Genomic DNA, 26,079 nt, shown 5'->3' with positions numbered 1-26,079 from the left:
GTTAAGTGTCAAGTAAGTTCTTCATTAGGTAAACTATTGCCTCCTAAGTTATGACTGCTACAAAACATCCCCACTTTGCTCTGCCATTATCTAACTACCTGTTCTGTGTAGCATTGGTATTAAAGTGTTAACGCCTGTCTGTTAGTTGCAAGACATTTGTGTAAGTTGTTACTTTTCCCGTGGAGCTCCAGCCGGCTTCTCGAATAAGGCTCAGTTAGCATGGTGCAGTGCAGGAGGCTGAGGTGGCACTGCAGCACAAACATCAATTATGAACAGCCATATGTGGTGGATGGCATACCTGATTCTTGCATGGGCCCCACAGACACCAGCAGATGGTTGCTGTAAAAGAAGCTAAATATTAGATGGCCATGCATTCATTTTTTTCTAAAAAGGTCCACATTTTTAAGACCGCTTTTTTGGAGCAGGTGGTTTTCCTGGATCAGTTTTATACATGCTGGGAGTTCTCAACTGTTTTCTTATCTGCTCTTAATTGTAGGGGATCCACTTACTGTTTTATCTTAGATGATCTCATCAGTGGTCTTAGCTACGGTACGTTTGAAGGATTTGGACAGATATACTGTGAGAGAAACCAAATAAACCTACAGTTTATCCCCTTCATATATTTTGTGCTTTCAAATTCAACTACATTTGACTTGTTTTCTGTGCTGGTTGTCCCTCATTCTTGATTTTCTTTCTGCAATTTCACTCTTGGTTGTCCTATTTCTACAAATTTTTCCTCCAGCCTGCTTCTTCTTAGAGCATAAACATCAGAATGGTAGCTTGCAGCCTTTCTCCCACAGCTTCTAGCCTGACTCATCTTTGTTGACTATCTCCATTTAACCCTGCACTTAACAATCTTGTCCCAGAGTCATGCTCTCTGCCCGTCTACACATCCCTCTTGTATCTCCCTAATCCCCTTTAGCAGAGCTATATGTATATAGTATGACGCTGGCTGGCACTCGACTGTGGGAAGTAGGCCAAAACAGTCTAAGGATTTGTGGAAGCGTTGGTAATACCTTCTAAAATTAGTCAGTTTACAGAGGAGCAGTACTGTTTACTTCCACTTAATTGATGTACTCCTCTTGGGACGACATAGTTACTGTAGCATTATCAGGGGTCAGATGAGGGTTCTTACAACTATCTGCAACATTAGTTAGCTACATTGTCAGAAACAACAGAGAAAATCAAGTCCATTTCTGTCCCTCAAGGTCCATTCTACACTAATGCACTACATTTGTGCTGCCCATTGGACCACAACATGCCTGTGTGTAACTTTTCCAGGGCTTCTAATGTACAGACAATGCAAAACCTTATTTCAGGATCTACGATGTGTACAAGCAGTTATACTCCTAAATGTATATTATTAAACGTATTTATGAGGATGGTTGTAAAAAAAATAAATAAAAAATTGTGATCAGATTCAATATTTCCAGAGGGCAATATTGTAAAATTAAAGTTTTGTTTCCAATATAAGTAGATGATATGTGATTCTTCCCCACAAATGATACTCAAGACATCTCTGCAGGATGATGAGCGAGCAGTTAGAACAAAATAACTTGGCTTTTGTGTGCGCTCTGTCAGGGAGTTTGAATCACCTGCACTCGCTGGCTCACTCAACAATCTAAAGTCAGTTTAGAATGCATTAGAATGCAGCTATGGTAATTTTTCTGCCCTTTCTTCACAGCATTGCACACACCACAAATAGTAGAACTGTTTGAGTATAACAATGTATTGCTGAACTAGCCAGGCACATAATTGCTCATGACTCGGTGCCTCTCTGCTGTCTCTACTCTTTAACGACCTGTTTCTTGATCTCAGATCTTTGAGAGCGATGCCGGAGGTCAAGCGCATGTTGTACTTCCCAAGAACACAGAGGTGAGTCATTACCTTCACCTCCCTTTGTCCAGTATGGTTTGTGGAGATTACATTTACAATTTTAAACCTCCATTGCCCTCATGCCATATCCGTCCCACTGAACCGTTTTATGTACTCACTGAGTACATAAAACGGTTCAGTTGAGGCGTACCTCTTGCGGCCTAGTCACGGTTTTGAAGGTGACCAGAGTGCCATATCTGCCATTTGTTTACAACTGAATGGAATGATTACGCGGGGGAATCTGACTATTTTGGACTAGTAGGAGTCGATCCTCAGCGATTGTTCTGCCACACAATACTTCAATGCTTACGAGGGGAATTTTCACTTCAACGACTGTCTTTGGCTTTGATAGTTAGGGTTGCTTGTTTGCATTAAAACAGTTGTTTTTCTCACTACGATAGGGCAAAACCATCCTTGCCCAGGCACACCCTCCTGGTTTTCGGAGTATAAATATTTGGAGCTTTAGGGGTCTTAAAAAGTCTTAAATCCAACTATTTGAATTTAGGGCCTTAACATGTCTAAAATTCTCATGTAAGGTCTTAAATTCGATTTTTAAAGATCTTAAAAATCTATTAACTTTACTTTTATTTAAAATATGCATAAACTTCAGTTTTGCTTTTAAATGTTTTGATAATTTCGGATGCTATAACGTAACTACAAAGCAGAACTAAAGTAGGCTACCTTATGCTGTCCGGTGAGAATTTATCGAGCACCACCATTATCAGGCCAGGCCTAACCATTGGTTAATTAAAGGCCTACTGAAAGCCACTACTACCGACCACGCAGTCTGATAGTTTATATATCAATGATGAAATCTTAACATTGCAACACATGCCAATACGGCCGGGTTAACTTATAAAGTGACATTTTAAAATTCCCGGGAAATATCCGGCTGAAACATCGCGGTATGATGACGTATGCGCGTGACGAAGTCCGAGTAACGGAAGTTATGGTACCCCGTAGAATCCTATACAAAAAGCTCTGTTTTCATTTCATAATTCCACAGTATTCTGGACATCTTTTGCAATTTTTTTAATGAACAATGAAGGCTGCAAAGAAGACAGTTGTAGGTGGGATCAGTGTATTAGCAGCGGACTACAGCAACACAACCAGGAGGACTTTGTTGGAGCGCTAGCCGCGCTAGCCGCCGACCTCACCTTGACTTCCTACGTCTTCGGGCCGCCAAACGCATCGGGTGAAGTCCTTCGTCCTTCTGCCGATCGCTGGAACGCAGGTGAGCACGGGTGTTGATGAGCAAATGAGGGCTGGCTGGCGTAGGTGGAGAGCTAATGTTTTTAGCATAGCTCTGTGCAGTCCGGTTGCTAAGTTAGCTTCAATGGCGTCGTTAGCACAGCATTGTTAACCTTCGCCAGCCTGGAAAGCATTAACCGTGTATTTACATGTCCACGGTTTAATAGTATTGTTGATTTTCTATCTATACTTCCAGTCAGGGGTTTATTTCTTTTGTTTCTATATGCAGTTAAAGCAAGATGCTATCACGTTAGCTCGTAGCTAAAGCATTTCGCCGATGTGTTGTCGTGGAGATAAAAGGCACTGAATGTCCATTTCGCATTCTCGACTCTCATTTTCAAGAGGATATAGTATCCGAGGTGGTTTAAAATACAAATCTGTGATCTACAATAGAAAAAGGAGAGTGTGGAATCCAATGAGCCAGCTTGTACCTAAGTTACGGTCAGAGCGAAAAAACAGACGTCCATCGCTGCCTCTCAAGTCATTCACTGTAACGTTCCTCATCTACGAATATTTCATCCTCGCTCAAATTAATGGGGTAATCATCACTTTCTCGGTCCGAATCTCTCTCGCTCCATTGTAAACAACGGGGAATTGTGAGGAATCCTAGCTCCTGTGACGTCACGCTACTTCCGGTACAGGCAAGGCTTTTTTTTTATCAGCGAGCAAAAGTTGCGAACTTTATCGTCGATTTTCTCTACTAAATCCTTTCAGCAAAAATATGGCAATATCGCGAAATGATCAAGTATGACACATAGAATGGATCTGCTATTCCCGTTTAAATAAAAAAAATCATTTCAGTAGGCCTTTAAAGGACAACTGCACTATCGTTCACAATCATTATTGAATACGAGATATTATGTATGTTTTTTTTTTTAATGCATTCTAACTCGTAAATAAATGCAAGCAAAAGTGGGCTTACAAAGGAGCCGATGGGTGTTCCTCTGTTTTGCCCATAAAGCCCTCTAAATAGCAATCCAAAAAACTGCCAACAATACTCCATTTACATTTTGTGACTTCAAAATTAACCAGCTATTAGTGATATTATTTTAGCGCTAACGCAGAAAAACTATTTATAGCGACACCGTGAGCATAGAGAGCTAACTAGCTTGTGTGATTATGTTGATATCATCGGCTGGTGAGCTGCTTTGTCGCCTCGGTGCTCGGGAAAGTTTATTTAAGATCATAAATAATGCCTCTTAGCTATCGAATTGAAATGGGTCTTAAATTGTATTCATTATCAATCAATCAATCAATGTTTATTTATATAGCCCTAAGGTCTTAAAGAGGCTTAAAAAGTCTTAAATTTGACTTGTTGAAACCTGCAGAAACCCTGTATTAAGTAATGTAAATGTTCTTAATTGGCATGTACTTTTTAAGCTTTGTCTGTTAAGAAGACAAGTTTTGCTGGTTTCTATTCTATTAAGAAAAAAATGTTGCGAGAGGGTTTCTGGGTGGTTGGTGCTAACAAAAATACAGCTCAGTCTAAAAGTTGTGGACAAATTTTAGGCAGTTCCATAGCATGCAGTGATTCATATTGCCTGTGGTGAGTGTGGCAAATGTCAAAGCCTCCCTCTATCAAAGTTCTAGAAAGAGAGCGGAAGTGGTTTGGGAAACAATACAGTCTCTCATCGGGTAAATGCTTTAATTTTGCTTCAAATGTGGGAGCTTCCCCTGGGTCGAGTGAGTCTTATCTTTTCTAGATTTAAGTCATTTGGTTGTGGCAAGTAAGATTTCACGGCGGGAGGAATGCAGGCTGGCAGTGAGGGAAAGGATAGCCCAACTCTATTGATTTTTGTTTACACGGTTTTTTTCCTGTCCTAATGACTTGGCACACATTTGAGTCATAAATCCCCTGAATGATTCTATTAAAAAGCCATTTTCCACCAATCCTGTGAGATGAAGTCAAGTGAAGGGTGTATTTGTACTTTGCTACCTCGTTTGTATTGTTGTGTGTACATTTTATGTACTCTTTCTACTTGTTGGTAGCTTGCATGACATCATCCTTTGTCCAACGTATGCAGAGCATCCATCCATCCATCCATCTATTTTCTACCACTTGTCCCCCTCTGGGTCGCGGGGGGTGCGGGAGCCTGTCCCAGCTGCATTCGGGCAGAAGGCAAGGGTATGCAGAGCAATACTGTCAAAAAACCTAAAAGTAAATTCAAAAATAAATTCACGTTATACGAAATATATAAATACACATTATAGACATAAAAATTTAAAAATCAGGTTACCTGATCCCACTACACCTGTCATCAGAAATTGAAGAAAATATGGCGGTGACTCCCGAAGAAGACAATACAACATCCGTTCTTCTGGGAAGACAAGATTTTGACAGGATGTTCTAGTTCATGCCAAAGGTTGTCGAGCCCAAGATATGACTGATAGCAATAGGAAACATAGTATTTGCGGCCTTAGATGTCGGTAAATTTTGTTTGTTGATTGAAAATGTTTTATTCATTAGCTATTCGGAAGGTAACTGTATTGTAAATACCAGGGCTGCAGGATTATGGCCAAAATATTAATCACGATTATTTTAATCAATATTGAAAATCACGATTATTCATCACTGTTAATTAAAACATATTTTATTGCACTTTCTATTTTAAACAAACAGTAAACATGGCTTTCATTTCAAAATGAAACTATAAACAATTAGTAGATAATAAAATAAAATGTACAAAAGACAAAGGGCTAGCTAAAATTAATATGCCATTGCAGAGTGCAATCATAAAGTGCAAACAAGTGACAAAATGTACGAAAGACACATAAAAAGGAACACATTCATGTGTCTTTTGCCAAATAAAACGTTATTACGTCCATTATTTTTGTGTGTCTTTGAGAGGTGGATGGATACGGGGTCCCTCGGTGCACGGTTGATGTTGCAGTCGTCTGTATTTTGTAGCTGTTCATAGGGACTCTCTGTTAACAACCAGCTTCAGAGCGCGGGCAAACAAAAGTGGTTAAGAAAAGAAGAAATGTGTTGTTAATGCTTAATGTGTCTTCGCAACTCAATTATTTGTTTGGATGTGCACACCAACACTGCTTTGCTTTGCAACTCGCTGTGGCATTTGTTGCTGGTTCATCGGCGCGGGAGAATATCCGCCTGAGTTAAGGTAAAATGAGCGTGAGTACCTGTGGGTAACTCTGCGGAAGGGGAGGGCACCGATGTAATAATGCATAAAAAATGTTTCTAATATTTTCAACCAAATAACCTAAATCTAGAAAATATTTTTGGCTGATCTACCTTAAACCTCTGTCGTCACTCTCTTACTTACTCTCACATGAGTCCAATGTCTATCGGTCGCGCCCTGGTGGTTGACTGACTGTTGGTTGTGAAAGTGCTCGGTTTGAAACGCAGCGAAGCCTGTTTATTAAATGTTAATACTGCCGACGATCACCCTTGTTGAATCGTAGCTGCCAAAGTCGTGATCACGATTAAAATTTGATTGATTGTGCACCCCTTGTATTATTGCAGTTTCCAAACCTTCAAAATAATGACGTGACGCTTCACGGAATCAAATGAAAACTTGCTGAGTGTAGTTTCTTTCTGGCACTTTGCTTTGGCAAGATTTGAAATTAACTACATCTTCCAAATTCCTCTGCACACTTTGGGAACAGCAATGTGGGGGCATGGAACATCGTAAAGAGGAGAAAAAGGATGCATGCAGAAGAAGCGTGCTCGTAGCAGTTGAGGATTCTTTTCTTTTATCAAACTCTGTCCATAACTATTTGAGTTATGTTGCTATCGTCTGGAGCGTTCCAAGCCAAAACAGACTCGCTCACGGTGCACTGCGTCAAAGTAAATCACCTGCCGGGAGCGCGCACACTGCACACCGAAGGTACTTGATAAACCGTCACTCGGAAAAAATATTTGTTTCCCATCCATCCATCTTCTTCCGCTTATCCTAGGTCGGGTCGCGGGGGCAGCAGCCTAAGCAGGGAAGCCCAGACTTCCCTCTCCCCAGCCACTTCGTCCAGCTCTTCCCGGGGGATCCTGAGGCGTTCCCAGGCCAGCTGGGAGACATAGTCTTCCCAACGTGTCCTGGGTCTTCCCCGTGGCCTCCTACCGGTCGGACGTGCCCTAAACACCTCCCTAGGGAGGCGTTCGGGTGGCATCCTGACCAGATGCCCGAACCACCTCATATGGCTCCTCTCTTTATCGACATTTGTAGCCAGCAAAGCTAAATATAAATTTATGAGGTATTTACATTATTAAAAGTTAAAATTTAAGTTAACCTTTCTGAGAAACTTCATTTTCCAAACTGATATACAAATATCCACTGCAAAGGTCATTGCATCTCAGAAAATAAAAACTGAACGTTATTGTTTTGCACTTGTTACACTGGATGTTTAAATTGTCACTTTAAAGACACTCAGCTGTAAGTTTTTCTTAAATATCTGCTTGAAACAGTGTATGTTCTCACCGGAGGTGTGGACTCGAGTCACATGACTTGGACTCTAGTCAGAATCGAGTCATGAATTTGATGACTTTAGACTCGACTTGACAAAATGTAAAGAGACTTGCAACTCGACTTGGACTTTAACATCAATGACTTGTGACTTCACTTGGACTTGAGCCTTTTGACTTGACATGACTTGCTACTTTCCCCAAAACCCAAAGCTTAAAAAGTTATTTGGGAGCGCTCTGTATTTTTCATTTTCTTCATCTGTGTCTATCAGCGTGTTGTTCCTGTCAGCGTGTGTGCTCTCAGTACAATAGCCAATCAAATTAGATCTACGTTTTCATCACACAGCATTCATCCAATCAAATTGCAGGAGAACCAATGAAGAAGAGTTGTCAAACAACGCGCCAGTGAGAAACAATTATGCCAAAGTTGGTTTCGTTCGGGTATAAAAACTACGACTTGGTCAACAAAAAACAAATTGCCGTATGCAAATCACGCAGTTCGAATATTACAGACGGAGACGCAACAACTTCCAACTTCGTTCGACAAAGTAACGTGACTTTTATTTGCTGTGAAGTTAAATCAGTGAGGCTGCAAACTCACTGCTAACGTTATAACCATAGACATCTTATAAGTAGACGCAGCATCGAGCGCTACTGCCTACTGGCGAAGACGAGACGCGGGGCCGCCATCTTGGAGTGGTGATCCGCTCCACTCAGTGCAATTCATTTGGCAGGAGCAATGAACTGTCAGCGCATTTAATTCATCTTACCTCACTGAATACCACTGATTTTCACGCGCTTTTTTGTCATACATGTAGCTATGATAACGGACACATGTTTTGGCGTGTTTTATTATTCCTAGTTTGCTTAACAGTAATATAATATTCTTATACGCTATAAGTGACCAGACTGTGGTAATCTGTAAATGTCCTTGCCTATTTCTGTTGTCTGCACTCCATGTTCACTCTCTCTCTCGTTCACAGTATGGAGTGCAGCTGACGCAAGGCAGCAGCACACACCTGACTGTAATTAAAAACAGCCTATTTAACCAGGCTGCTGACAACCGGTGAGCGCCGGAACTTTGCCATTGCTTGCAACCTGTTGGTCGTGCCAAAAGAACTCACTAGTTCATCGTGTGCTTTTCATCTCAGGTTGGCCCGTATTATTCCTAGCCTTGGCTAGCGTTTTATTTTGTATCCAGTCTATTTACTTCTTTCATGAAGTATAGTTTTCCTAGCCTTGTCTAGCGCTTTTAGTTTTGTGTGTTTTTTTCCCTCTCAGTAGTTTTTTACATGGTGTGTTTTGTGTTTTCCACCATCGCCTTTGTTTTGCTACCTTGTGCTTCCGCCTAATAAAAGGAAGAACAATTGTAAACACAAATTCGTCTCTGCATCCTTGGGATCCACCTCACCAAACCCTAACAGAAAGTTCCGGCCAAACTATGGAACCCGCAGAGACAGACCCCTGGAAAAGAGCATTGCAAGGCCAGGCTCAAAGGATCAACCAGCAGGGGGACCAGCTTGACCACCTGAGCCGAGGTCTACAGGGGATGTCGGAGCGTCAAGACGCCATGTTGGAGCGAATCAACATGCTGTTAGCCACCGTCGTACCCACCTCGACCACCGTGCCTGACCAGGCATCCACCCAGCCTACACAACCCGCTAGTACTAGCAACATACGGCTTTCCCGACCCGAACGTTTTTCCGGGGAAAAGGAAGACGTAAGACAATTCCTGACGCAGTGTGAACTTCATTTTGAGCTAAACGCTTCCGCTTTCACCTCTGAGCGGGCTAAGGTAGCGTTTGTGATCTCTCACCTGTCTGGCCGTGCTGGCACCTGGGCGACTGCAGAATGGAACCGTCAGACCACCTCCAGCTCCACATACGCGAACTTTTCCAAATCCTTGAAGCAAATCTTCCAACGACGACTCCCAGGTAGAGAGGCAGCGAGATCCCTTTTCCGGCTGCAACAGGGTTCACGACGGGTCGCGGATTACGCGATCGAGTTCCGCACCATGGCGGCCGATTGTGACTGGGGTCCCTCAGCACTATTGGACGCTTTCTTCCTGGGTCTCGCGGACGAGATTCGTCACATGATGATCCCGCTGTCACTCCCGACGAATCTGGATGATCTCATCGAGCTGGCGGTGCAAATCGACTTCCGCCTATTGGAGGAGAGGAGGGATCGACTAGGAAGACAAGCCCCACCTTGCAGCCAATCAGCGCCTGCTAGACCTGCCATCTGCAAGACGGAGCAACTCGAAGACAACCCCCCTTCATGGCAGATAGATGAGCCGATGCAACTGGGAGGCCACCGACTCACCGCCGCCGAGAGGGAACGTCGCGTTCACCTCCAACTCTGCCTATACTGTGGGGCCGCTGATCATCTCATCTCCCGCTGCAAAGAACTGCCGCGCCCCGCCGCACGGCCACGAGTGCGCCCTCACTCGCCAGAGGACACGTCCACCAGAGGTCGTCGTTCTCCTTCGTTGGCCGCAGGCAGAATGCAGCTAAAAGGTACTCTTTCTTGGTCTAACCAACAAATAGACATTTGCGCTCTCATTGACTCAGGAGCAGATGATAACTTTTTGGATTTTGAATTCATGAGACTCCATAAAATTCCTGTTGTCAAACTATTTGTGCCCAAGAGGGTGTATTCTCTTGATGGGCGCCTATTAGCCAGCATAACCCACCAGACACTCCCACTCAACCTGCGCTTGTCTGGAAATCATTGTGAGAAAATAATTTTTCTTGTTGTGCCATCACGGTCCGCGCCCGTCATTCTAGGGTTAACCTGGTTACATAAGCATAACCCGCACATAGACTGGCCTCGTTCGGCCATTATTAATTGGAGTGTAACCTGCCACACACATTGTCTTCGTTCCGCAGCAGGATCTCGTACACCGCCACCCACCGCTGTTATAGAGAACATAGACTTGACAAACGTGCCCAAGCACTACCATGACTTAAGGGCGGTGTTTAGCAAGGATAGAGCACTCTCACTTCCCCCCCACCGACCCTACGATTGTGGCATTGATTTGCTAGCCGGGGCGGCGTTACCATCGACCCGTATGTACAAGGTGTCTAACACCGAACTCAAAGCACTAGAAGAATACATAAACACATCTATAGCTGCCGGCCTCATTCGCCCTTCGACCGCACCTGTAGCCGCTGGATTTTTTTTTGTCGAAAAGAAGGACAAGTCCCTACGGCCTTGTATAGACTACCGCACTCTTAATCAGATTACTATCAAGAATAAGTATCCTCTACCACTCCTTGATTCAGCTTTTACTCCATTACAATCAGCGAGGTTTTTTACTAAACTCGATCTACGTAACGCTTACCATCTTGTTCGCATCCGAGAGGGGGATGAATGGAAGACCGCATTCAACACTCCTCTCGGACATTTTGAGTATCTTGTCATGCCTTTTGGACTTACTAATGCACCTGGCGTTTTTCAGGGTTTCATTAATGACATTTTTCGGGACATGACAGGTCGTTTTCTCTTTGTTTACTTGGACGATATATTAATTTATTCATCTACATTTGACGAACATGTGCAGCAGGTTCGGTTAGTCCTTCAACGATTGCTCGAGAACAAACTGTTCGTCAAGGCGGAAAAATGCGAGTTTCACTCATCCTCCATTCCATTCTTAGGTTTTATCATTGAGGAGGGTAGACTCAGACCGGATCCCGCTAAGGTAAAAGCAGTAGTAGATTGGCCCACTCCGGTTTCCAAGAAGCACCTTCAGAGATTCTTGGGCTTCTCTAATTTTTATAGGCGATTTATTCGTAATTTTAGTCGCGTCGCTGAGCCACTTACGAGGCTAACCTCTACTAAGGTTCCGTTTGAATGGGGACCCGAAGCCAATTCCGCGTTCTTGAGGCTGAAAAGGTTGTTTACTTCTGCCCCTGTTCTGTGTTACCCTGACCGTTCTCTCCAATTTTTTGTTGAGGTGGACGCTTCTGATTCAGGTGTAGGGGCCGTACTCTCCCAGAAATCTACCACCGACCAGAAGTTGCACCCCTGTGCTTTCTTCTCTCGTCGCCTATCCCCTGCTGAGAGAAATTATGACATTGGCAACAGGGAGCTTCTGGCGGTCATTTTGGCCCTTCAGGAGTGGAGACATTGGCTGGAAGGGGCGGAGCAACCATTCATCATCTACACAGACCACAAGAACCTGTCCTACTTAAGGACCGCACAGAGACTGAACCCCCGCCAGGCCAGGTGGCAACTATTTCTGACCCGTTTTAACTTTATCATCACTTTCCGACCTGGTTCTCAGAATGGGAAGCCCGATGCCCTGTCCCGTGTCTACTCTTCATCCTTTGAGAATTCTTCACATGAACCAATTGTTCCCCATACCCACGTCATTGGGGGACTCCAGTGGGACATCGAGCGGCAAGTCTTGGAGGCCCTGAAGTCGGACACATCTCCTCGGGGCTGCCCACCAGGCCGGTTGTTTGTGGTTCCTCGGCTCCGCTCCAGCGTTCTGGATTGGGCACATGGGTCGAAGATCGCTTGCCATCCAGGTATTCGTCGCACCAGTTTTGTCCTCTCCCAGCGTTTTTGGTGGCCATCCATTCTGGCAGATACGAAGGCGTTTGTGGCAGCATGTCGGATCTGCGCCCGGAACAAGGCATCCCACCAGGCTCCAGCAGGACTGTTACACCCATTACCCATCCCCTCCCGCCCGTGGTCACACATAGCTGTGGACTTTGTCACAGGACTACCCCCCTCCGAGGGTAATGACACTGTCTTGACCATTGTGGACCGGTTCTCGAAGATGGCCCACTTCGTGGCCCTCCCCAAGCTGCCGTCAGCTCTTGAAACTGCCCAATTATTAGTGCTCCACGTTTTCCGGCTGCACGGCATCCCCACTGATGTGGTATCCGACAGAGGACCACAGTTTTCCTCGGCCGTCTGGAGGGCATTCTGCAAATCTCTGGGGGCCTCCCCTAGCCTGTCCTCCGGCTACCACCCTCAGAGCAATGGACAGACCGAGCGGACCAACCAAGACCTGGAGGCAGCCATCCGGTGCACTTGTCATCAGCAACCTTCGACCTGGTCTGAGAATCTCCCATGGATCGAATACGCTCACAATTCCCTCATTAGCTCCGCCACCGGCCTGTCTCCATTTCACGTCGCCTATGGGTTCCAACCACCAGTTTTTCCTTCTACCCAACCCAGTGCCGACGTCCCATCTGTTACTGCACACCTACATCGGGCTCACCAGGCTTGGCGCAACACCAGGGCGGCGTTAAGAAGAACATCGGCCAGGAATCAACTCTTAGCCAACCGCCATCGCACACCAGCCCCACACTACCTGTTGGGACAGAAGGTCTGGTTATCGTCTCGGGACCTACCATTGGCCACCGAATCTAGGAAACTGGCTCCCAGGTTCATTGGACCATTCCCCATTGCCAAGATCATCAATCGTGTTGCAGTCAAGCTCCATCTCCCTAGATCTCTCAAGTGCCATCCTGTTTTTCACGTGTCCCGCATCAAGCCTGTCTCATCCAGCCCGCTCAGTCCTCCGGAGGTACCGCCTCCTCCACCCAGGCTGGTTGATGGTCACCCAGCATTTACTGTAAACACCATCTTGGATGTGAGAAGAAGGGGAAGGGGTTTCCAATACCTGGTGGACTGGGAGGGGTACGGCCCAGAGGAACGGTCATGGATTTCTAGATCGCTTATAATTGACAAGGACTTGATCAAGGACTTTTACGTTCGATTCCCAGACAAGCCAGGTAGGTCGCCAGGAGGCGTCCGTTGAGGGGGGGGGTACTGTGGTAATCTGTAAATGTCCTTGCCTATTTCTGTTGTCTGCACTCCATGTTCACTCTCTCTCTCGTTCACAGTATGGAGTGCAGCTGACGCAAGGCAGCAGCACACACCTGACTGTAATTAAAAACAGCCTATTTAACCAGGCTGCTGACAACCGGTGAGCGCCGGAACTTTGCCATTGCTTGCAACCTGTTGGTCGTGCCAAAAGAACTCACTAGTTCATCGTGTGCTTTTCATCTCAGGTTGGCCCGTATTATTCCTAGCCTTGGCTAGCGTTTTATTTTGTATCCAGTCTATTTACTTCTTTCATGAAGTATAGTTTTCCTAGCCTTGTCTAGCGCTTTTAGTTTTGTGTGTTTTTTTCCCTCTCAGTAGTTTTTTACATGGTGTGTTTTGTGTTTTCCACCATCGCCTTTGTTTTGCTACCTTGTGCTTCCGCCTAATAAAAGGAAGAACAATTGTAAACACAAATTCGTCTCTGCATCCTTGGGATCCACCTCACCAAACCCTAACACAGACGTCAGAGATCAAAACTGGGCATATAATCCCAGAGAAGGGGGAAAAAACGGTCAGCTATTTTTAAGTTGAAGAAACAATATGATTAGGTTATATATACATGCGTATATCCTACATAAACAATGTATGAATACATTAGATATCTATATATCTTAGGGACCTATAGACTGTATCTCTGTTGCTGCAGCAGCAGAGAGTTTATTCTGTCTTGACACTTTGTATTGATATTTTGTATTACATTCTTCCCTTAAATGATAATGTTTACAGTGATTGTTATATATGTATTTTTTAAGTATGTCGCTTTGGATAAAAGCATCTGCCAAATACTTAAACATATATAAACACCTGAAAGTCTTTATATCAGCTAAAACCACCAATATGTTTCACTGGATTCAGAATAAAACCAAATGCTGTCTTACCCAACAATGTTAGTATTTGAATATTGTTACTTGAAGACTTATTCCTGGTTACAATTATACTGTTAAGAAAGTATTGTCTTATATTTTGCCTAAAATGAGAATGCATCATAATCAGTGGCGGCTGGTGAATTTAGTTTTAGGTGGGGCTGAAAGTTTGTAAACCAAACCCCTGTAGGGGCGTCATCCTCCCCCAGAAGATTTATTTGTGATTTTCACATACAAATATTGAAGATATTTGCTCCTTCTCAACTCTGTGGTAATATTATTTTCATAAAATACAACCAATAGTATGTTAATGTTAAATCTTACTTGTGAAAAGTAATCCCCCGATTCCTATTTTCAACAGTCCGCTCATTTGAGTAGGAAAACGTTGAACACCATCTTTGTTTTCTACCTGTCAACTGTCAGTTTAGGCTGCTCGCCGGCTCCTCATCACCACTTCAAGATGGCGGCCAAATTGCTCGCGTCACAGCAACCAATGCTGCATCTCTTTATAAGATGTCTATGGTTATAACGTCATTGCAAACATGGCAATATGTTGCGTCCACTGCAGTTCGCTACCTTATTCATACTTTTTGTCAAGTGATTTTTTTTAAGCAGGGTTGCATGAGGTATCTAAACATAACGTTACGTTAGTCAATGTATCACACAGTAACATAACGTTAGACGGCGGTCAGCAGCCCCGCGTATTTTAGCCACCTACAAAAAGACAAACATAGTCAAATAAAGGTCAGTTAAAATGTATACTATATTAAGAATATGTGTACATATTGCATAGGACCCTGACATCTAAAAAGTACAACTCTGTTCAATGTTTTGTTCATGTATTTGTTATGTTTTTCATGTGTACACACACATAAACACACAATACAGTATGATATGAGATCAATGAGATAAGGTAAGAACAGGATAGAAACTGCTGTGGAACTAGTTACAATGCAATATGCCATGGAAATACAATGTTAACACTTTTGTACAAATAAGTACAGTTGCACTTGTTTTTTCAAATGTGTTTATTCTGTAAAGGAATGAGTTAAATGTTTAAAATGACCTGTTAATAGTGCTATTATGAAGTGCAATGTCAGCACTATTTTTTACCCTGCAATTTCAAATGCACTTGTTTTAATAAATAAATACAGCGTTTTAAAAGCATACACAATCTGTGTAAATATATTAATCTGTGGTTAAAAGGACTTGAAAGGACTCGAAACTCAAAATGCAGGACTTGGGACTTGACTTGAGACTTTCCAGTCTTGACTTTGGACTTGACTCGGGACTTGCCTGTCTTGACTCGGGACTTGAATCGAGACTTGAGGGCAAAGACTTGAGACTTACTTGTGACTTGCAAAGCAATGACTTGGTCCCACCTCTGGTTCTCACACAATTATTTGCGCTTAGAAATACATGTTTGTAGTAATAAATATGATTAGAACATTTGAGCATTATGTTTGTGTTCAATTACAGTAAGTGTGTTTATCATAAACATTCCTGCCACTTCATTTTACACACTATGGCATTTTTAAGTCTTTTTTTGGACATATACTACAATAATATTGTACCGTGGCCTTAATACGGTGATAGTATCATACCGTCAGTTTTGATACCTTTACATTCCTATAAGCTATAGTTATTGAAATATGACATATCCCTAACTGTTATTTATACCACCGTTGGTGCACAAAGATTATTAGATCTATGGCTGACAGTGTTGTCACACTGTGTGAATATTATTCTCTCTCCTGATTCCTTAATCTTCGGGATGGGCGATATGGCCTCAAATCTGAATTGCAATATATTTATTCCAGCTTCCTGCTATAACGATATATATAACAATATAGCATTTTGTATGTAAATGATAATAGAACCATTCCAAAACGGGTTACCAAGGCTCCTAATTTAGCTGCTGATGTATGCGGTAACATATTGCAACATTCCAAGGTGTATTTTTTTATCGAAGCTATTATTAATCTACTTGGTAATTCACTGTTAATAGTTTTTTACTTTCTGTTGTAACATGGTTCTATCTAAACTTCTGTTAAATTTTAAAAATCACTTATTCTGTTGTTTGGCTACTTTACATTATTTATAAATGGTTGATTTATATAGGCTAGTAAGGTAAAGTTTTGTACCTGACAAGTTTCGGCTATCTTGCTTCTGCAGCTTTCCTCAGAGGTGTCACGTGATGTTAGTGTGACGTCATCTGTGACGTGTTATATGGATTGTTCCATCCCACCTGAGGTGGTGGGATGGCGGTGTCCCCTGGTGTGTCGTCCGGACGTCCACCAAACGGCCGGGGGCGGCCCTGCAGGACTGTGTCCCAGGTGTGGGATAGTTGGTAGGCTCCCTCGTCCCTGTTGACAGTCTTTGTCAGGTACAAAACTTTACCTTACTAGCCTATATAAATCAACCATTTATAAATACACATTAGTAGGCTAAATGAATCTCTTCAACATACTTTACATTATTTTTGGGCGATACTTCAAATTTGTGTATTGATCAAGGGGCAGTATTGGTCATACCAATGCTGATACAGTACTTAAACTGTTTAAGATCAATGAATGATTACATTTATGATTGCACCTATAAGCACACAAAAACACAGGATGGCGGTAAAAAATATAAATTAAATATTTAAATGTGTTTCTCTGTTTGGTTACTGCTGTTACCACTAACTGCACTTTTTTTTTAAACTTTTTCCTTTCATTCACAGTATATATTATATATTATGTGAGACAATAACACATATGTTTTTTTTTGTGTATGCATTCTACTGTCACTTGTAAATAATTGCTAGCAAAAGTCAGCTAACAATGGAGGTAATGGGATTCGCTCTGCATTTAAGTCAGAATGTAAACAGCTGTTAGCATATCTTCCTACAATGTGTAGTGTAGCATGTTAAGCTATTCGTCGCCCTCCATGAATGATACTTGTAAGACACAGTTTATTTGCCGCCACGGATCGAGGATTGCAGATTTGAATGCAGCTCTGCACTGTGAAAGGATGTTAGCCTCTAGCTCGCTAGCAAGAATGCTAGTGTGCAGTGCATTGAAGTCACTTTTGTTTGCTCGTCGCTGTCAAATTAGCGGGACACAGATAGAATGTCATCAACATGCATTATCACGATATAACGATAGTATTAAAAGCTCTATTGTCGGCCAAATCCATATTGTTTATCGTCTATACCGCCCAACCCCAATTGATTTATTTGCCAATTTCCTCTACTTAGCTCGTTACCCTCTGCTGTAACGTAGTTCCAGTTACACTTCTGTTAAAGTGTACAAAGCATTTATTTTCTAGTTTACCGACTTCACATTCAAAGCTAGATTAGTGTCACAGCTAGCTTAGCTTGTGTCCTCTCCTCCTCCCTCTGTGTGTCTGCACTAAATCTGCATTTTACAACTGCCTATATATTACTTGAAAGGCCTACTGAAATGATTTTTTTTTATTTAAACGGGGATAGCAGATCCATTCTGTGTCATACCTGATCATTTCGCGATATTGCCATATTTTTGCTGAAAGGATTTAGTAGAGAACATCGACGATAAAGTTCGCAACTTTTTGGTCGCTGATAAAAAAAAAGCCTTGCCTGTACCGGAAGTAGCGTGACGTCACAAGTTGAAAGGCTCCTCACATTTCCCCATTGTTTACACCAGCAGCGAGAGCGAATCTGACCGAGAAAGCGACGATTACCCCATTAATCTGAGCTAGGTTGAAAGATTTGTGGATGAGTAACGTGAGAGTGAAGGACTAGAGTGCAGTGCAGGACGCATCTTGTTTCGCTCTGACCGTAATTTAGGTGCAATCTGGCTCATTGGATTCCATACTCTCTCCTTTTTTTATTGTGGATCACGGATTTGTATTTTAAACCACCTCGGATACTTTATCCTCTTGAAAATGAGAGTCGAGAACGCGAAATGGACATTCACAGTGACTTTTATCTCCACGACAATACATCGGCGAAGCACGTTAGCTACGGAGCTAACGTGATAGCATCGGGCTTAACTGCAGATAGAAACAAAAGAAATAAACCCCTGACTGGAAGGATAGACAGAAGATCAACAATACTATTAAACCATGGACATGTAAATACACGGTTAATGCTTTCCAGCTTCTCGAAGCTTAACAATGCTGTTGCTAACGACGCCATTGAAGCTAACTTAACAACGGGACCTCACAGAGCTATGCTAAAAACATTAGCTATCCACCTACGCCAGCCAGCCCTCATCTGCTCATCAAAACCCGTGCTCGCCTGCGTTCCAGCGATCGACGGAAGGACGAAGGACTTCACCCGATCATCCGTGCGGTCGGCGGCTAGCACCGGATAGCGCGTCTGCTATCCAAGTCAAAGTCCTCCTGGTTGTGTCGCTACAACCAATCCCACGTACAACTTTCTTCTTTGCAGTCTTCATTGTTCATTAAACAAATTGCAAAAGATTCACCAACACAGATGTCCAGAATACTGTGGAATTTTCAGATGAAAACAGAGCTTTTTGTATTGGATTCAATGGTGTCCGAATACTTCCGTTTAACTATTGACGTCACGCGCATACGTCATCATACATAGACGTTTTCAACCGTAAGTTTAGCGGGAAATTTAAAATTGCACTTTATAAGTTAACCCGGCCGTATTGGCATGTGTTGCAATGTTAAGATTTCATCATTGATATATAAACTATCAGACTGCGTGGTCAGTAGTAGTGGGTTTCAGTAGGCCTTTAACATACAGTCGTGGTCAATAGTTGACTTACACTTGTAAAGAACATAATGTCATGGCTGTCTTGAGTTTCCAATAATTTCTACAATTCTTATTTTTTTGTGATAGAGTGATTGGAGCACATATTTGTTGGTCACAAAAAACAGTCATGCAGTTTGGTTCTTTTATGAATTTATTATGGGTGTGACCTAATCTGCTGGGTCAAAAGTATACATACAGTAATGTTGATATTTGGTTACATGTCCCTTGGCAAGTTTCACTGCAATAAGGCGCTTTTGGTAGCCATCCACAAGCTTCTGGTTGAATTTTTGACCATTCCTCTTGACAAAATTGGTGCAGTTCAGCTAAGTTTGTTGGTTTTCTGACATGGACTCGTTTCTTCAGCATTGTCCACACGTTTAAGGCCGAACTTTGGGAAGGCCATTCTAAAACCTTAATTCTAGCCTGATTTAGCCATTCCTTTACCACTTTTGAAGTGTGTTTGGGGTCATTGACCTGTTGGAACACCTAACTGCGCCCAAGACCCAACCACCGGGCTGATGATTTTAGGTTGTCCTGAAGAATTTGGAGGTAAACCTCCTTTTTCATTGTCCCATTTACTCTCTGTAAAGCACCAGTTCCATTGGCAGCAAAACAGGCCCAGACCATAATACTAGAACCACCATGCTTGACGGTAGGTGTGGTGTTACTGGGATTAAAGGCCTCACCTTTTCTTCTCCAAACATATTGCTGGGTATTGTGGCCAAAAAGCTAAATTTTTGTGTCATCTGACATCACATGGATAAGGATAAGACCTTCTGGAGACGGTATAGCTCGGTTGGTAGAGCGGCCGTGCCAGCAACTTGAGGGTTGCAGGTTCGATCCCCGCTTCCGCCATCCTAGTCACTGCCGTTGTGTCCTTGGGCAAGACACTTTACCCACCTGCTCCCAGTGCCACCCACACTGGTTTAAATGTAACTTAGATATTGGGTTTCACAATGTAAAGCGCTTTGAGTCACTTGAGAAAAAACGCTATATAAATGTAATTCACTTCACTTCACTTCTGGAGGAAAGTTCTGTGGTCAAATGAAACAAAAATTGTGGTAAAGGAATGGCTAAATCAGGCTAGAATTAAGGTTTTTGAATGGCCTTCCCAAAGTCCTAAATTAAACATGTGGACAATGCTGAAGAAACAAGTCCATGTCAGAAAACCAACACATTTAGCTGAACTGCACCAACTTTGTCAAGAGGAGTGGTCAAAAATTCAACCAGAAGCTTGTGGATGGCTACCAAAAGCGCCTTATTGCAGTGAAACTTGCCAAGGGACATGTAACCAAATATATGTATGCATATACTGTATGTATACTTTTGACCCAGCAGATTTGGTCACATTTTCAGTAAACCCACAATAAATTCATAAAACAACCAAACTTCATGAATGTTTTTTGTGACAAACAAGTATGTGCTCCAATCACTCTATCACAAAAAAATAAGAGTTGTAGAAATTATTGGAAACTCAAGACCGCCATGACATTATGTTCTTTACAAGTGTATGTAAACTTTTGACCACAACTGTACATAAACGATGTTTTGACATTTGTCCATCAATTCAAAATCCTCCTCGTTCCAATCATCATGCATCGAATAATCGATCATTTTCCCCACCTCTATCTGGCCCCATTTATAATTTGTTTCCCAGTGTAGATCATTTTGACTGTAAGAAAAAATAATAATTAATAAATTATAGGAATTTTTTTTTATCCATGTTGGACAGACACTCATTCTGCCTATTGCTACTGATGGTTACGTCCTCCATCCAGTGGGCACTTTGCCCTTATGGACTACATCACTGTCTCAGAGTGTAAAGAAGTACATTGTGTGGACCTTTAAGGAAACTAAGAGTAATGCTGCTTTAATAGACGTAATAGAGGAAAATTGTCTGAAATTGTTCACACTGTTTATTCTCTAAAGTCAACCTATCTATTTTAGTCCAGGCTCAAGTATTTGTGTTCTTTGGTTGCTAAGTGGCGCAGAAAGGTGGTATTTATCCAGTTGCCACCGTCTGTCAGTTCCTTCTCATTTTTGTTTTTAGAAAGTGTTCCGCTTTTGAGAGGAAAAACTGAACTTTCCTTTTGAATGCAAACATAAGTAGCGTACACTGGCACACCAAAGAGGGTACTTTTCTTGTCAATGTTGAAGCTTTTGCCTTCCCAGCAGCCCTGCTACTTGCTCATTGGTAGGTCGACCAGGCAACCGTTGGCCGATTGTAACCCTCTGTGACCATCAATGGGTGTACAGTGTTAAGTCAGCTGCTGCTAAGGTCAGTAGAGGCAACCAAATCTTAAGTTTCCAGTCACGCCATTATGCGGGGACACAAATGGGGTGGTTATATAACCAGTGGCTGTGTTGCCTTGTTTTTGCATAACCGGTGAGTGAGCACTAACCTCACATCCCTACATGGATTGGTAAAGGTGAGTCTTTAAGTAGCACCTTGTATTTATCAATCACTACTCACTAAGGAAACATTTTGGGCAGAAATCTGCTGTCATAAGGATCGGGAAGGGCTAGTGTGTTCCCATGTTTATCTCAGCTGGAACTATTTATAGTGTATAGCATGTTATTTGGCTTTTTGTTTGGGTGGGTGAGGGTCTTAGTCCACGTTTTCTGAAACACATCACCTGCCGATCAACTCCAAAAGCCTTAGACACACACACACTGTCACACACTACTCAAACGTTGGTGTGGCCCCGGTTCATTCCAGTTGCTAAGGCATTTAGTGTTCTTGTCTAAACCACAGCTTCGTGTCATCTTTTTCCAGAGTGCTGAATCACTACACTGCCTCATTCAATGAGGTTTGGTTCACTGTTTCCTCCAAATCCAGTACCTTAACAATTGTGGTCACACGCTGTAATTTGGTGTCTGCCACAGACCCAGAATGCCTCAGTGGCGCTTTTCCTTCTAGAGACATAAAGTCTAAGGCATAACCCTGCCTCTTCGCTGCCTAGGAGGCAAATATGAGGGCTAAAAGGCTCTGCTTTAATACCCATCTGAAACTTCATTATTTATGCTGCCCCCCCTTCCAAAAAAATCTGTTTCAACATTTTAAGAGTTACCTAAGACATCACTTTAACTCATATAATTTAATTGTTATTGTGTTGTGTGTTAAAAAATATATTTTGCTGCCACTACTTGTCATTTGACCCTCATCATTGTTCTTGTGAACATGGTCACGACAAAGCGTGACTGTCTATATCAGATAACTTTCTGAAAGGCTGCACATGTTGGCTGAAATGTTTGATGCACAGCTGAGCTATTCAACAAATGGAGCTGCATTGATCTGTGCTGTTCCCGCTCCTCTTTCAAAACCTTGTTTACTTGCCTTTACTTCTTTTTTTGCCTTTAACCCTGCGTTATCTTACTCTGATCATCTCTTTTTCTTCTTGTCTGTTCCCATCACTCTACAGAAGATGGACATGCTCACTAATATCCACTCCATGTTGCCCCTTGAGGGCGGAGTGTGGGATAGTATCAGTTGTGGTACAGACGTGGTAACCTGTGTCCACATGCCAGATGGCTTGACAACCCGAGTTAATGTTGGAAGGGAGCAGACAGCTGCGGACGTCCTCTCAGAGGCCTCCAAGGTGAGGGTGATTACAGCGAGAGAGCAAAACGCCTGATGGTTGTAGCAAATTTGTGAAGCTATAACATTTGCATATACATAATTTCATAATTTAAATAATATTCCTAAAAAAATAGCATTGTCAAATTACTTTTTGAATTGGCATTGCTAGAGCCAATGCTCACAAAAGACGTACTTAAAGCAACGCACTTATTCATCCAATGTCAACTTCACAAGGTCACATAAGATTGACATATAGGCAGTAATCCCATGGAGGCAATTTTGTTTACCGCTTATTGTTGAGTGTAAAATCTGTGAATAATTCACGCTTTTATCATAGCACAGCTGTCAAACCAAGCTTTGGTGCATGAAATACGTTGGATAAGTCTGCGCAAACAAGCTGCTGAGCATTTGAATCTCTTGTGTAAACAGGCTAAACAGCTGGACCCAGACTTGCATCGACTTCGTCTGCACAGGCAGGCAGGAAACAACACAGAGATTCGATGTGTTGCTCCCAGTGAGCTCGTCTGTGATTTGGTGAGGAGAACAATCTAAGTGTACATCTTTATTATCCGCTTGTTTATTTCATTGCATTAATCTGTCTGATACTACTTTGTAGATGAGTGGTCATTTGGAGGTGGTCCCAGTTAACGTGTTTACTCTAAGTATGAGCAGAACGAGCAGCATTTGCGATTTTGGTGAGTCGATCTCAAAAATGAATGTGTCAACCACCATTGCAGATGCATCATTGTCCAACATTCTGGTTGTCTTCCTCCTCCCAGGGTTTGCAGTGACAGGGAATATAGACAGCCATAAAAACAGTCGGATCTTTGTCAGTGAGGTGCTCCCTGATGGATTGGCCTTTAGTGAAGGTACAAACAACAATGACAAAACGACATGAAATACATTGTTTGTGTTGCATGTGAATGGCGCCTCTACCAACATATTTTGTTTGCGTTCCAGGTCTGCGTCCAGGGGATGAGGTTTTGATGCTTAATGGCCGCTATGTGTCAGGCCTAGACCTTACACCAATCCAGACGCTGTTTGCTGGGGAAACCCTTGACTTGCGCCTTATGCGGGATGGACCACTGCCGCTAAACAGTGCAGTCAACCACCTAGCTCCTCCAGTAGGCAAGCTCAGAGCCAAGTCCTCCTCAGGTGTGTCAGTATAAATTAATGTATTCACTAATTGGGCTTCTGAGTATAAGGAGGGGGTCCTTTTAGATTGCAATTTAAAGGCCTACTGAAATGAATTTTTTTTTATTTAAACGGGATTGCAGATCCATTCTATGTGTCATACTTGATCATTTCGCGATATTGCCATATTTTTGCTGAAAGGATTTAGTAGAGAACATTGACGATAAAGTTCGCAACTTTTGGTCGCTGATAAAAAAAAGCCTTGCCTGTACCGGAAGTAGCGTGACGTCACAGGTTGAAAGGCTCCTCACATATCCCCATTGTTTACACCAGCAGCGAGAGCGATTCGGACTGAGAAAGCGACGATTACCCCATTAATTTGAGCCAGAATGAAAGATTTGTGGATGAGGAACGTGAGAGAGAAGGACTAGAGTGCAGTGCAGGACGCATCTTTTTTTGCTCTGACCGTAACTTAGGTACAAGCTGGCTCATTGGATTCCACACACTCTCCTTTTTCTACTGTGGATCACGGATTTGTATTTTAAACCACCTCGGATACTATATCCTCTTGAAAATGAGAGTCGAGAACGCGAAATGGACATTCACAGTGACTTTTATCTCCACGACAATACATCGGCGAAGCACTTTAGCTACGGAGCTATCGTGATAGCATCGGGCTTAACTGCAGATAGAAACAAAAGAAATAAACCCCTGACTGGAAGGATAGACAGAAGATCAACAATACTATTAAACCATGGACATGTAACTACACGGTTAATGCTTTCCAGCCTGGCGAAGCTTAACAATGCTGTTGCTAACGACGCCATTGAAGCTAGCTTAGCAACGGGACCTCACAGAGCTATGCTAAAAACATTAGCTATCCACCTACGCCAGCCCTCATCTGCTCATCAACACCCGTGCTCACCTGCGTTCCAGCGATCGACGGAAGGACGAAGGACTTCACCCGATCATCCGTGCGGTCGGCGGCTAGCACCGGATAGCGCGTCTGCTATCCAAGTCAAATTCCTCCTGGTTGTGTTGCTGTAGCCAGCCGCTAATACACCGATCCCACCTAAATCTTTCTTCTTTGCAGTCTTCATTGTTCATTAAACAAATTGCAAAAGATTCACCAACACAGATGTCCAGAATACTGTGGAATTTTGCGATGAAAACCGAGCTTTTTGTATTGGATACAATGTGTCCGAATACTTCCGTTTCAACGATTGACGTCACACGCATACGTCATCATACATAGACGTTTTCAACCGGAAGTTTAGCCGGAAATTCAAAATTGCACTTTATAAGTTAACCCGGCCGTATTGGCATGTGTTGCAATGTTAAGATTTCATCATTGATATATAAACTATCAGACTGCGTGGTCGGTAGTAGTGGGTTTCAGTAGGCCTTTAACCCTTCTGTGTCCCACTTGCTCCAAAAGTATCAGAACAAAGAGCAGTGATGTTCATCTTCAAGATATATATTTCAACAGTGTACATTTAAAAAAAGATACAGTCTGATACTTACGTCGCACATCGGTGCGATTAGATGAAAATAATACTTTATCCTACCTTCTCTTTTGGTCCCAAATAGAATTTAGCAGTTGATTCAACTTCGAACTTGCCCATGTTGACAAACAGTCTTTTGCAAAATGTCATGGACATATAAACACATAAATATTTATTTTATAAACATCAGAGTGGGCAGGAGGGAATGAGACCGGAGGCTCCAGCCTGCAGCCAACAGTCTCGGGTAAAAATTATGTTAATATAAATAAATGTATTTTTTGAGGAGCTTTGCGGGGTCTTCAAATGGTCTCTACATCTCTGTGCATCTCGCAGTGGCATCTTGCTGCTGGGGAAAGCAATCCAGTGTGTCTGGAGTGCTTTTCTGTCATGTCTTGGCGTCCGTGATTAACAGTTTAGCCTGTTTGGACATACACATGTGCCCAACTGGCTGTCGAACTCAAATGAAGGAGAGCGGCAGTGCGTCTCTCTTGCCATGCCCGTCTTGGCGGGCGACTGGTGCTGCTGCCACAGGGAGCACCAAGACTAATTATTTGCCAGCTCTCTGTTTCATGTGTGTGCAAAACACTTAATGTGCAGTCCCAATTTTTCGCTCACGGCCAGACCGATATGTTTCTGACTATTAAAAAAACCCACACACTTCTCACTGCGTTCTGCCTGCAAGGCAGCTGTTCTCAAAACAATAACTATTTTCACGTTTTAATCTTGCGAGATCTTGTGACATATGTCAGCAGAATGTTCAAAAGCAGTACTTCTTTTTCTGAGAATTCCATCCATCCATTTTCTACCGCTTGTCCCTTTCGGGGTTGCGGGGGGTGCTGCAGCCTATCTCAGCTGCATTCGGG

General features: G+C 42.8%; 1 protein-coding gene across 5 annotated transcripts in view; it reads left to right on the top strand.

Annotated features, from left to right (window-relative positions):
* The window catches only part of LOC133646103 (rho guanine nucleotide exchange factor TIAM2-like), a 288,867-nt gene that overhangs the window by 176,532 nt on the left and 86,256 nt on the right, over positions 1-26,079 (top strand). For all 5 annotated transcript variants that reach the window (XM_062041113.1, XM_062041111.1, XM_062041114.1 and 2 more), the window contains exons 9-14: positions 1,819-1,875; positions 22,420-22,596; positions 23,007-23,111; positions 23,194-23,272; positions 23,357-23,446; positions 23,538-23,732. In XM_062041113.1, coding sequence (XP_061897097.1) covers positions 1,819-1,875; positions 22,420-22,596; positions 23,007-23,111; positions 23,194-23,272; positions 23,357-23,446; positions 23,538-23,732 — 703 coding nt within the window. The remainder of the gene's footprint in view (positions 1-1,818; positions 1,876-22,419; positions 22,597-23,006; positions 23,112-23,193; positions 23,273-23,356; positions 23,447-23,537; positions 23,733-26,079) is intronic.

Source organism: Entelurus aequoreus, linkage group LG03 (genome assembly GCF_033978785.1).
Source record: "Entelurus aequoreus isolate RoL-2023_Sb linkage group LG03, RoL_Eaeq_v1.1, whole genome shotgun sequence".
Classification (NCBI taxonomy): Eukaryota; Metazoa; Chordata; class Actinopteri; order Syngnathiformes; family Syngnathidae; genus Entelurus; species Entelurus aequoreus.
Note: the sequence above shows the minus strand (reverse complement) of the source record. Positions and strands in the feature narration are given on the sequence as shown.